At 33.2% G+C, this 15,069-nt stretch overlaps 1 protein-coding gene across 1 annotated transcript in view; it reads left to right on the forward strand.

Annotated features, from left to right (window-relative positions):
• LOC106871796 (kinesin-like protein KIF25) overlaps positions 1–15,069 on the forward strand; it is a 495,647-nt gene that overhangs the window by 310,221 nt on the left and 170,357 nt on the right. The window contains exon 10 of the mRNA XM_052967306.2: positions 11,546–11,707. Coding sequence (XP_052823266.1) covers positions 11,546–11,707 — 162 coding nt within the window. The remainder of the gene's footprint in view (positions 1–11,545; positions 11,708–15,069) is intronic.

The following is a 15,069-nucleotide window of genomic DNA, read 5'->3' on the forward strand; positions in this document are numbered from 1 at the left end:
CCAGTAACATCACAGTAGTTAAGTTGCCTTTGCCCTCTATTAGGGTTTGGAAATGTCCAAAACTTAGCATCTGATATAACCTGGTGTTCACTTCAATAACAGTAGCCTGCAAAGTCTACCTTACTTTAAGCAATAACTACAATATGTGCAAGCGTATTGTGAGTAAGCATGCAGGATAATTACAAATGTATAAACATACTGTTGGTAAACTCACTGTATATATATATATATATATATATCCGTATATATGCACACACAATGAAAATAAATTACATATATCATCCATCATTTTAGATTATGAGGTAATATCCCCATTTAAACATTTATACCGCTGTAGATACCATGCAAGAAACTCTCAGATTGACTTCTGGTGCAAAAGGCACTCTTGTTTATATTACTAGCAGGGAGATAAATCCCTGCCACTTCTAGCACTGACACCACCAGGTCACATGATTTTGACCTTCCTTGGTCTTGTCAATAACGGTCAGTTGACTGTTGGAGATATGCAAATTTTCGTGTGCAAAGGCAGCTTGCAGTAGTGCATTAAGTGCTATCCACCAAGAAACCTTTCTTACTTGAGAAAAAAACTTCTTTCAAATGAAAATGCATTTAAAGGAAATAGGTTTTTTAGCTTTGAAGGAAGAGAAATGGTCTAAACCTGAAAAAATAGCTGTTGATTTGAAGACTTTGAAGTTTACAGTAGAATATATGTTAAGAAATGACTATAACTGGAAGAAGAAGAAGAAGAAAAGAAAAAAGAAAAAGTTGCTTAGGAAGAGAATTCAAAAGTTGAATGAAGATGACTGTCGCATGTACTGGAGAAAAGGCAACAGCAAATGAGAGCCTTGCCCCATATTCAAGAAGTGGGAGATACTTCCATCCCCCAACAGTGGTCATGTGTCAAAAACAGTCAAGGAATGGATGTAAAGTAAGTCTACTGGAATGGCCATAGAGAAGTCCAGACTTGAAAATAATTGAAAACATAGGAAATGTGGGCACATATGGGAAATGTGGGTATATGGGATATGTGGACAGACCAGAAGTGACAAGTAAGGCAGATTCTAGGAAACAGATTTTAGGAGCAACCAAAAATAGATGTTATAATGAACATGTTTATCTGGTACACTGAATGAATAGCGCAAGTGTTTGAAAAGAAAGGCAATTATATGGACTACTGAAGCTGAGTGGCATTGTCTGAAAAATATTGTCACATGATTTTAATAAAATTTTTGTGAATTCAACTTAAATTTTTACATATACTCTCAGTGAATGGGTGGAATCACAACAGGAATGTTATGCACATATCCACATTGTTTTACTCAAAAAGTGTATTTATCACTAAATGTCTATAATCATTATATCTCCAGTGTCTGAAAAAAAATGTGTCGACTCCACTGTATGTCTTTTTAAATAACACCTGAAATGTTAATGAGCCTACAAATGATATCTTATAATTTGATGATTTATTGAGTAAAATGAGTGGACAGAATAACTCAGGGGAAGCAAATCATGTGTCTGTCAATTACCAGACAGTTATGTAGCATCTTGGTGAGTAACTTCTATAAGCTTTGGGCCAACTATAAGTCTTGGACCTTGTAAGTAGATTTACTAGATGGAAACAGAAAGAAGCTTGTTGCATGTGTGTGTGTGCATGTATGTGCGTGTGTGTGTGTGTGTGTGTGTGTGTGTGCGTGCATGTGTGTGTGTTCCCTTATCTTCATATCATGTGATTGTTGTAAGTAAGTTTCACCATCATACAAGTGGTGTTTATCATTTGAAGTCATTCATGAAACACACATCTAGTCATGGAGAAATTGTACCTTTCTTTGAAACAGACGAAAGGTGGTGACAGGAAGGGCATCTGGTTGTAGAAAATCTGTCTTGACATTTTGTCTGACCCATGTAGCCATGGAAATGTTCATGTTAAAATGATGATGATAATGATGATATATTAGTTACACTATCCCAGATGTTATATGAACAGTAGCCACTGGGTACTGAAACCAGATCAGCTTTTTCCAATGTAATCATACCTCATACTTTACAGCCATTGCTCTTACAGTATTTACCTTCAACCTCCAGGAACACACCAATCTAAACTTAAAAACTCAGCATATCAGCAAATATCATTTTTTAAAGGTTCTTTTTACTTTTGTTGTTTTGTATGCTTGTTGTCTGTTCTCATAGAAAGGTTTCTGACAGATATTAGAAACAGAAATAGCAACAAATGGACACATCAGGCTCTACATTGCATATAGAAGTATATTAGTCTGCAGACTGATGCACAAAAGTGCATTACTATAAACTGATGCATTAAACAAACATGTTTAAGACAAAAACAATTCTAACTTGCTTCTCAACAATCTAAAATGTATCTTATATACCTTGTCTGACAACTTAATTATATAAAAGTGTGTATGCATGTGTGTGCACATACACATGTATTTTTGTTTGTATGTACACACACACACACACACGTACACACACACACACACACACACACACACACACACACACACACATATATAATATATATATGTAATAAAAATATATAATATATATAGACACATACACACATACACACACATATAGATATGTATACATACGTGTGTGTGTAGAATAAAACAAGATTTGAGGAATTATTTATAAGATATTTAGTTACATCACTTACATATGTTCCAATAACAAAAAATTTAAGGAGGCACATAATATAACTAACATAATCAAGACATATTGTCATATCTTCAGAGGGATGTAAACATTATATGTAATATTACTAGACAGGTACTCACTATCTCCATGATGGTTACTTTTGTCAAGAATTCAACAAGCCAGCAATGTTATGCATAAAGGTTATACATCTCAGGAAATTCAAAAATATATCTTGATTATGTAATTTACATTTTGCAACTAATAATGATTTTTTTGGTTAATGAAACACACTTAAGACTAAATATCTGATAAGCAATCTCTCATGTTTTGTTTTATCTTCTACATGTTTTCTATGAGATATCCAAACTCTAGATTCTTACTAAATGATATGAGCACAATAACATGAACACATGAAGTTCCAAGTCCTGGTTGTTTGTCACACTGACTTTTAAAGTACACAAAACTGAATAAATGAAAATCTGAATATATATATATTATATTGCATGGCTGTTTCATAAGCTTCTCAACCACATAGTTTCAGATTCAGTCCCACTGTGTGGCACCTTGGGCAAGTGTCTTCTACTATATCCTTGGCCGAACCAAAGCCTCATGAGTGGATTTGGTAGACAGAAACTGAAAGCAGTTCATTGTATATATATATATATATGTATATATCTATGTATGTGTGCTTTTGTATCTGTGTTTGTCCCCCATCACAGCTTGACAACTGGTGTTGGTGTGTTCAGAAAAAGAGACTGATAAAATAGGTACTAGGCTTAAAAATAAATCCTGTGGTTAATTTACATTATTTAAATTATTTACATTTGACAGATATTTGTCCTCATCTTGTTTGTTGTGAACACAACGTTTCAGCTGATATACCCTCCAGCCTTCATCAGGTGTCTTGGGAAAATTTTGAACCTGGGTTCTCATTCCTAAAGTAGTTTTCGATGTTATTATTATTATTATTATGGAGTAGGGCATGCCACCAAAGTGACACAGGGGTAAAATATATGAAGCTCAGTATAACCATCATGACTACCTGTTTGATAAGGGTACACCAGGCACATGCATCACAACCATATGTGCGCGACATAACAGTCTCATATCAAGATAAATAGCACATGACCTTGCAGGTGGGGCCCAGTTAGAATTTTCTTCAGGTCGAGTAGCCCATCCTGCTCAAAAGGTCCTTAAATAAAGATTGTTTGAGGATGTCGAACAAAATACCCATGTTTCCAAAGGTGAATTATCCAAACCCCAAAGAATTCTTCTCAACACATGACTATGATGCTCCCCCACTACTTCTGCTCATGATCAGAGATGCACATATCATCAGTCACTAAGGGACATGTTCAATTGGTTAAGATCAAGCAACCGACAAACAAATCTGTGGTATTGAGCAGAATATTTACTGTAGCCCATCTTTTATACCAAGACAACACAATATACATGATAGCACCTCCAATCAGTTAAGATAAGAAGCCATGAGAACCACTGTCTGATACTGCATCAAGGCATTTATTATTATTATCATTATTATTGTTATTATTATCATCGTTATTATTATTTATCATTATTATTATTTATCATCATTATTATTAGTAAATATAGAAAGGATTGAGGTAACTCCTCCTGAAGACATTGAGTCAGAATTAAAAGAAGAGTGCCATTGTTATGTAATGAACCTTTTGTGAACGATATCTCAACATCTTGTGTGCTTCAACTGGTTCAAAAACTAAATTTGTCAATCTACTTCACTACATAATGGCACTCTTGTTTTAATTTTGACTCATTATTATTATTATTATTATTATTATTCAGGTCACTGCCTGAAATTGAAGTTGGAATCTTGGGGTTAGTAGTCCATGCTCTTAACTACAACACCATATACTCATGGGCATATGGTTAAGAGCACGGGCTACTAACTCCAAGATTCTGAGTTCAATTCCAGGCAGTGACCTGAATAATAATAATAATGATAATTAATAATAACAATGAAAAATACCTTAGGAATGAGAACCCAGGTTCAAAATTTTCCCAAGACACCTGATGAAGGCTGGAGGGTATATCAGCCGAAACATGTTGACAACAAACAAGATGAGGACAAATATCCATCAAATGTAAATAATGTACATAATTCCTCATCTCTTAAATATAGAACTGTGGTTGATTTCTATGGCTAAAAAGCCCTTCAAGGTGGCGCTCCAGCATGACCACAATTACATGACTGAAACAAGTAAAAGAATATATATATATAAGTCAGTAAATAGTGGGGTTGTGTTAACTGCACATGGAGAAATAATAGGAAAATGAAAAATAATAAGGCAGAATGCTAAACTGAAAGCATATTTTAATATAGATTTCTAACCGGCTTTGATTGCATGGCAAATTTTCAAGAAGAGGGAGAATGAAAATGTTTTTTACAAAAAAGTAAAAAATAATATATAAAAAAGAAATAATATATAAAAAAATAAATATACCAATACATTATATTGTCTTTGAGCTTTTAAAGTTCAATGGTAATCCATGTAGATAATAGTTGGAAAAATAAGGATGCATGAAACTGAGAGTTGTGTTAGGTTTAAGAAAAAAAAAGAGTTTGTGTTAAGCAGGAAGTGTGGTGTCAAAACAGGAAGTGTGTGTAAGGGAAGACAATTCTGTGGGTTTTATAAAACCCACAGAATTGTCTTCCCTTATACACACTTCCTGTTTTGACACCACACTTCCGGTTGTGACACCACACTTCCTGCTTAGCACATAAACCCTTTTCTTTTCTTAAACCTAACACAACTCTAAATTTCATGCATCCTTATTTTTCCAATTATTATCTACATGGATTACCATTGAACTTTAAAAGCTCAAAGACAATATAATGTATTGGTATCGTTGGTATATTTATTTTTTTTATATATTATTTCTTTTTTATATATTATTTTTTACTTTTTTGTAAAAAATATTTTCATTCTCCCTCTTCTTGAAAATTTGCCATGCAATGAAAGCCGGTTAGAAATCTATATCAAAATATGCTTTCAGTTTAGCATTCTGCCTTATTATCATTTTTCATTTTCCTATATATATATATATATATATATATATATATATATATATATATATATATATATATATATATATATATATATATATAGATAGATAGATAGATAGATAGATAAACATACACACAAACATACATACAAATAGAGAGAGTATACAAGGAGTTTTCATCAATTGAAGTAATGTAGTAAGTATGTACTATAAGTGCTCAGTTTGGCTTATCACTAAAACTCTGGTTTGAACTGCAACAGAAAAATGTGGCACTTTAATTACCTGTTAAAGGTGGCTAGAGGTGATTTGTCCTTGAGCAGGTGAATATGGATTAAAATAGAGAAAGAAAAAGAAAAATTATGTTGCATCACCCGAGAAATATTTAATTTAAAGAGAGAATATAAATGTAGTTCATAATAATTATGATAAGAAGATAAAGTCTTTTACAGCTGTTTCTAGAATAGTCAAGCATATGGCTCATGATATCTAGTAAGGATTCCACATAAGCTAAATATTCCATCACCGGAGAGAGAGAAGTAAGAAAATATAGAGAAGAAGAATATCCCCATTTAAGGATATATATATATGTTGATGTATATATGTTTATTGAAGAAATTGAGGCAAATTTCTCAGTCAGCAACCTATGCTAAAAACAGAATGTCAAGTGAGAATGATGGGAATCTGTATAGTTTAAATCCAGAGGGTATTCTTATACAGCCTCACCCCCACCACTGTATTTTTGTTGGAAGCTCTGAAAATCTAATGTAATAACTTTAGGATCTGATAAGAATGATTGAGGGCAAAATATTTCATTAGTTGATTGATCTAATTGATTATTATTAATTATTAACTAATTAATTAATTTTGTGTACAAACCAATGTTTAGCAATGGAATGGTTCCTCAAGCCATTTGAAACGATCGTAACATTAAATAAAGTGATGTAACAACATTGCCTTCATATTTCAGTCGGATTGCTATATGTGCATGTGTGCTTCCCCATGTTTGTACACACACACACAAACACACACACACACACACACACACACATGGTGCACATATATATATATATATATATATATATATATATATATATATTGTTGTACTTGGGGATGGTCATATTGCCAGTTTAGCCAATAAAAACACACGCACTGTATATTTGGTGTTAATTTTTTTTTTTTTTTTTCAGCTTTAAATTACATTAATCTTAATCTTAATCTTATTTCGGCCAGAGTTCTTTCGTCACACTTCTGTGACCTCATCAGTGGTCCTTTGTTTCCTTCTTTCTTATGTGTGTCTCACCTTGCTAACTATCAGACAAAATGGCTGATAGTTAGCAAGGTGAGACACACATAAGAAAGAAGGAAACAAAGGACCACTGATGAGGTCACAGAAGTGTGACGAAAGAACTCTGGCCGAAATAAGATTAAGATTAAGATTAATGTAATTTAAAGCTGAAAAAAAAAAAAAAATTAACACCAAATATACAGTGCGTGTGTTTTTATTGGCTAAACTGGCAATATGACCATCCCCAAGTACAACAACATCTGTTTCAACACACGATTTCACATAAAAAATCTTGCAAAACAAATATGTATATATATATATATATATGTATATATATGTATATGTATGTATATATATGTATATATATGTATATACATATATATATGTATATGTTTATATATATATATGTATATATTTATATATATGTACAAGAAGGGTATCCAAATGTAGAAACTCTGCCAGATCAGATTGGAGCCTGGTGCAGCTATCCAGCTCACCAGTCCTCAGTCAAATCGTCCAACCCATGCTAGCATGGAAAGCGGACGTTAAACGATGATGATGATATGTATATATATACATATGCATATATATATATATATATATATATATATATATATATATATATATATATATATATATATATATATATATATATATATGTAAATATATATGTACATATATATGTATATATAAATGGATTTGTGTATTTTTCTCTTGTTTACAATTAACACAGAAAAAATAAATAAACAGTTACCAGGGCATCAAAAAATCACAAGTAATAAGGACGTAATACCCTGTTTGTAAAGGTAGAAACTCTGGGTTGATGTGAAATATTTTGTATAATATATATAAATAAATAAATGGAGTTAAACGTATGTGTTATTCAAATTCCTTTACTTCTGACATATATTTCAAAGACAACATTGGTATTATTCCAAAAGGAATAAAATGGTGTAAAACAATGTAATCTTCTCATCAGGAAAAGAAAGAAACCAAACACATCAATAAGACATTTTAACAGAATGTGATGAATGTGTATAATATATATATATATATATATATATATATATATATAAGACAATAAGGTTTTCCTGAAATAGGAGTTGCGGTTCTATCGGTAAAATCCCAAATTTGTAATAAGATATATATATGTGTGTGTGTGTGATTGTAAAAAGGTTGAATTAAATTTCGTCCTTTAATTTGGAGGATTCCAAAAAAGATGTCTAATATACCTTCTTCTTATTTTGCTATTAGCTTACTATTTCACTATTTCTATTCAACCATTAATTTACATGTTTTTTATATCGCTGTTCGAAATGATTGCCTGAATGAATTAAAATTCTCTTACATTTCAACATCTTCTCTTCACCATTTTTAACAAATTTGTTGAGTTTTGGGGGATTCCTTTGTGTGTGTGTATATATATATATATATATATATATATATACACACACACATATATATGTATATACATGCCTGGCTTCAAGTTTTCAAATCCTTTATGGATTCATAGGGGAAATGATGTGGCATAAAGCTTATCTTAGGCATCCCTCATCAAATATGATCCCAACCAACTTGTTCCAGAGAAAGAGAGAGAAAGAAATCAACTCCTGTACAAGACTGGCACTCAAATTATCAACCCTAAAAGGAAAAAAAGACCATTATTGATCTCGGCAAGATTTGAAGACAAAGCACAGACACACACAGAGTGCTGGAATGATTACAGCAGAGCAGTCTTTCTAATGCTTTAACACACACACACACAAAAGAGGTTTACTTCCACACAAATAGGAATATAAGAAAATTGGGTTTGGGGATCAAAAATGTACTTTGGTCTTTTTTTTTAAAAATTTTTTAACTTATTAAACTGCCATACAGATTTCAACAATGTTTTCCCAATGGTGTATTAAAGATTAAATATAAGATGTAAATTTCAAAGAGAGCGAATGTACAAGGAAAAGTCTGATAGGAATAATACATGATCAAAAATTTAATTGTCTGATAGAATTTGTAGCAAAATGACGTGATGAAAATTCAAGTGTTCAATAAGTTTCACTGCTACAAGAAATAATGACAGATGAAATGTTTGATACAGTTCATAGAAATAATACATGATAGAAGTTTGAAAGTTCAATAAGTTCCATAACAATAAATTATGTTAGCAATTAGACATGATAAAGATTTTAAAGTATAATTAAAAAAATTTTTGTACAAGTGCTCATAAGGTGTAAGTCAGAATTGTTCATTGTTTTATTTGTTTGAATGTGGAACTTGAAATTATTTTTCAAGCTGATATTGCCTTATACATACATAAATACATACATACATACACACATACGGGGATATTTGATTGGTCTGTAGAAGAAATCCATTCCATAGATATCAAAACCTGCAAAATCCTGACAACAACTAGGAACTTCCATAGAAACAGTGATGTTGACAGGCTCTACCGAAGAAGACATGAAGATGATATACATATTGGAAACCGGCCCCCTCCTCAGTGGAAATTAGTAAAAAATAGAAGAGAGAGACACACACACACACACACACACAGAGGTTTGAAGACATAGATTCCATTCCTGATTAGTTATTCATTCAAAGATATCACTTGTTTTTGTCTGCCTGTGGCTCGACACTCTAGTTGGCTAACTACCTGGGGATGTCATTTGCTTATCAAACGTCCTGGTTGCTTGTTTGTACCTGACAGTAGTCTAGTATTTCAGCTGGTCAATCCTTGGGTGATAGAATTCTTTGAGGCAGATTTTCTATGGCTGGATGCCCTTCCTGCTTCCAACACCTAACAGTTACTAAGCAAATTACTGATCACACCCTCTTCATCACTTTGACCCTGTTGTCTTAAACTGCTCTCAAGCTACCATCCAATACACTCTAATTTTGCTCTGCTGTGCTGCTAGACATCACATTCTCTCTGGGCCACTATCCATCACTTAGCCTTGTCTTATTCTCATCGCTCTTTAACCATAAAGCCATTTGGTGTAAAATCTAAAGTCTGCAATACAGCTGCTCAATTCAGAGGTGGTGTTCTCTGTTTCACTAAAAGAAACTTGCCCATATGTTTTCATTTGCTGAAAATTTCTGATCAGGAATTCAACAGTGTAGTGGAAATCTTAAATCTAAGAATCCTCTCCAGATTGAGCAGCTGTATTGCAGACTTTAGACCCTTCCATTGATTTTACATCAACTAGCTTTATGGTCAGAGAGGACATGACTCTAATTCTCTTTCTTTTTTCTTTTCTTTTTCCATTTTTTTTTCACCTTTGCACTTTTTGTACTCAAGTTTCTCTTGTTTATTCTCATGATTTTTGTTGTTCTATTGTCCTGATTAGACAACTTCTCTAATGTATGAAATTATTAGTAGCTCATAACTATATACTGAGTACATTAAACAATATTTATTTCTCACTGGATGAAGTACTATTTTGTTGATCTTACCTTAGAGGAAAAGTAAACTATATATATATACTAAAGTCAGTTGAGCATTTCTAGAGAAGCACTCAACCTGAATACTGGGCTATCAACGCTGTCAGGATCCAAGCCAAAGCTGGAATACTTCTGGTGTAGAAAATCCAAGTTTTATGACAGTTGTACTGTTATATGGTTTAGAGAAGAGTAAATAATCCAATGAAAAGAAGACAAAGAAAATTCTTTAACATACCTTTAATTGTACTTTACACATGTTTCTGTGCCATCTCCATTTGCAATGACAGTTTATGCAAAAATTCTAAATGAAAAATTATGTAATATAGGCGCAGGAGTGGCTGTGTGGTAAGTAGCTTGCTTACCAACTACATGGCTCTGAGTTCAGTCCCACTGCATGGCACTTTGGGTAAGTGTCTTCTACTATAGCCTAGGGCTGACCAAAGCCTTGTGAGTGGATTTGGTAGATGGAAACTGAAAGAAGCCCGTCGTATATATGTATATATATGTTTGTGTGTCTGTGTTTGTCCCCCACAACATCGCTTGACAACCGATGCTGATGTGTTTACATCCCCGTAATTTAGCGGTTCGGCAAAAGAAACCGATAGAATAAGTAATAGGCTTACAAAGAATAAGGTTGATTTGCTCGACTAAAGGCGGTGCTTCAGCATGGCCGCAGTCAAATGACTGAAACAAGTAAATGAGTAACAGAGTAATATTTGCAGTTTTAGGCATTGGAGAGGCACTTCCTCAGACGTACATTGTGCATCTATCAGACAGTGGCACGTAAAAAGCACCCACTACACTCTCGGAGTGGTTGGCATTAGGAAGGGCATCCAGCTGTAGAAACATTGCCAGATCAGATTGGAGTCTGGTGGAGCTGGTGGCTTTCCAGAACTCAGTCAAACCATCCAACCCATGCCAGCATGGAAAGTGGTCGTTAAACGATGATAATGATGATGATGATATCCATATTTATCTAGTTCTGCTTCCCTTGTATATGTGTGTGTGTATGCATATACACATATGTACATATACCACACACGTCACACACATATACATACAAATCTATCTGTTGTAACATGTCTATAATGTCATTTTGTACACTTTATGTGTCTGTTTCAGTCTGATGTCAGAGAAGCCTACAGGGACATATCAAGCTGAGGTGTCAGTGGTTGAGATCTACAACAATGACATACGTGATCTCCTCAGTAAGGACTTCAAAAGCAAGCATGACCTAGTCACGTGTCCAGATGGGTCACTGAGCCTTCCTACTGTCACCTTCAGGTTAGTTATAACATTATTATAAACTGCAGCAACATCAACTATGCATACACACACACACACACACACACACACTCTCTCTCTCTCTCTATGCCCAACCAGTGGCAACACTGATAAACTAACAAGGGAACCCCTACATTGTAGTTTGATCTGCTAAAATAAGCTACCAAATCTCTAGCAAATCACATATGAAATGTCAGCAGAGAAGAATAAAATATTCACAGCTAGAATTGTTTTAACCAAAGGTATATTGGGTCACAGCTGATCTGGAACTAAACAAGAACAGAAATAATAACAAAACCATTGCCACCACCAGTACTTTGACAAAGTTGACCCTAGCTGAATTTGAACTCACTATGTAAACAACTGGAACAAATACCACAAAGCATTTTGTCTGATGTATTAAGAATCCTGCCAACCAACCACCCTCATAATAATATCAAAACTTTGGGCACAAGGCCAGTAATTCTTAAAGGAAAAAACTAATTGGATATATTGACTCACAAGGACTGTAAGCTGCAGTGAGGGGACTAATTACATTTACTCAAAATTCGACTTATACTTTATTTCATTGATCTAGGAGAGATATGAGACATAGTTGACCATGGTAGGATTTTAACTTAGAATGTAAATACCACAAAGCATTTTTGCTGGAAATTTGAGTGAGTTTAGTCAATATCATCACCTCCAGTACTTGACTGTTTAGTTTATCAACTTTGGAAGGATGAAAGGCAAAATTGGCTACTACCAGATTTGATCTTAAAATGTAAAAAGGAGGAGCAAATATGATGCTTGACATTTTGTCTGATGTTCTAATAATCCTACCTATGCACAACCCTAATTTTTAACAGAACCAAAAGAGCAAGATGTACAAGTTTGCATTATTGTTGGTGTTTAATATGGGAATATGTATTTTTGAAATAAAAGTGCAGAATAAGCATATTTTCGAAGAAATGAGTTTTAAAAGATTATACTTTAATGCTACTACTTTAAGAAGTTAACTAAAAGAATAAAATTTTAAAAGCGTATGAGGATTATGAAGAGAAGAGAAAAATCTTTAGGTAACTTAGAAGTATTTAATTAAAAAAAATAAAAGGCATGTGGTGTACTATGGTGGCCAGTTAGTGTAAGGGAGATAATCACTTGTTAATTTTTGGTGAGATTAGAACTTTGAAATTGAAATTGAAGAACAAGGCAGAAGTTGCAAGGAATATTCATATATTTTCTTTTTTTGCTCACTAATTATAAAGATCTTAAAATTTCTAGCCTTCAGTAATCATGTATAGTACCATTTCATTCTTACTAGAAATTGCCAGTGTGACATAACCTGAGGTAGATAATTGAATTAAATTAACTATTTTAAAAAGCAAGACTTTTCTTACAGATGGAAAATAATTACAGTTTGGAAGACATTTCTGGAGTGTGCTTTTTTTTTCTTTTGTCTTTATTTCTTCTTTTTCTTTGTAGATTTTTTTAGTTCAACAATTGAGAGATAGGAGAGAGAAACTTTTGACACACAGATTAACTGTTTCAATAAGAGTAAGCAGAAATTATGAACTTCCTATGTCTGTAACCACTGCAGTACCAACTCTTTAGTAATATTTTTGTTTACCTTTCAAAATGAAATGTAAACTTACAATTACTTTAACATGAATTATTTTTTTTTAATATGACATGTTTTCATTTTCTGTGATGTTGCTACTTCAAGAAGTTAATTAAAAGATGCTACTGAGAAATGAAAGCAGAAGTCTATAGTAGTAGTAGTAGTAGTAGTAGTAGTAGTAATAATTCTCTTATTTATGGTAGCAACCTACTTTTAAAGCATTTACTTCTTTCTTTCTGTCATTCAAGATAACAAAATTTATTTTGTACATTCCCCATTATGGTTGGTTTCATTTTAGATTTATTTGTCCCATACGTTGGAAAATCAACCGGGGATCTTTTTCCAGAGCTCCTTTTTGTTTACAATTTTGCTTTCTGTTCCACCCCAAAATAAAACAATTTGGAGAAGAAGCTCTACTCAGCACCTCTTATGCTAAGATAATGAAAATTTCCTTAAACTTTTGTTATTCCTATGTTTCAAATAATTGAAATTATCCTTCTATAAAAGAGAAAGTTTTCCAAAATTCCATTTTTGAAATTTTTACCCACCATGTCCCACCCCACTTCACCTGTTATTTTGAGGAGGTACAAAACCAGTCAGTTATGAGGAACAGGAACCATTATAGTAATGATAGAAAAGACAGAGAGAGAGAGAGAGACAGCATACTTGTGGTTTAGAAACTGGTGTCTGTCTGTTAGAGATTTATTGCAAATCGGTCAACAGGCCCTTCTCTGGATTTGTGATCCAAAATGTAGGAGCAATACTCCCTTGTGAATTTCAGTGAGCTTTAGGAAGTGTCACCAATTGCTGGAGGTTGAAATACTTTCTAGTACTGAAGAGAAAAACCAGTGTTTCAGTGCAATTCAAGTTATAGTCTTTTATTAGGAGAGATCCTGGAAAAAATTTATGGAGCTTCTGAGGGAAGGAGGAAATGTGAGATAGTGGAATTGAAAAATATATTTTTTTTACAGAATGGTAATTTTACTTTTTTAAAACATAGAAATAATACTACAAAATGAAGAAAAACTCCACTCACTTATCAGAAGAATGAGTGTAGGGGCTACATCAAAACTCTGGAATGGAGGGATAAATATGGGAGCAAATGAAATTTTGAAAAGAATTTCTTTTATCAAAATCATCATCTTAGTTGTTTGAAATACTGGAGCATCAGAAAATGAAGGAAAAAAATTAAAAGAAGTAAAGTAACTGTGTTTATAAGAGGAACAGATATTCCAAGACTTGCCCAGCATATTTTTTATACATAAATCTCTCCAAAATTTTAAACATCTGTTAGTTAGGAGGGAAGTCTGTTTCCATGGCCATTTACAGGGCTTCTGGGATTAACCAAAAAGAGAGAGTAGGATATCTCCTAACATCATTACTAAAGATGTTTCTAATTGATCACTCAGCTAGTTAGAAATAATGTCCAATTCCCTCTCAAATCATAGCATACTGTTTTAAAAAAGGAAGAAGGACATATGGAATGATGTAATTCCAAATATACTCTATGAGATGTGTTCAAAAAGTATTCAACTTTATTTTCTCCCACCAAAACTAATGCTGTATGAGTAAAATCCTTTAGGAGGTGACGCCACCCTTTCTGCATCACCTCCCACCTACAAGATGTCAAGGGTATGACCCTTATTCCTGTAACTAAGATCCCGTACAGCTGACAACCTAAAGAGTTGTCAACTTTATAGAGATATTGTATACTTAGAGCTAGACATCTGTAAAGAGCATTTTGCCATTCAACTGACTCTGA

Source organism: Octopus bimaculoides, chromosome 4, assembly GCF_046866305.1.
Source record: "Octopus bimaculoides isolate indiv1 chromosome 4, ASM4686630v1, whole genome shotgun sequence".
NCBI lineage: Eukaryota > Metazoa > Mollusca > Cephalopoda > Octopoda > Octopodidae > Octopus > Octopus bimaculoides.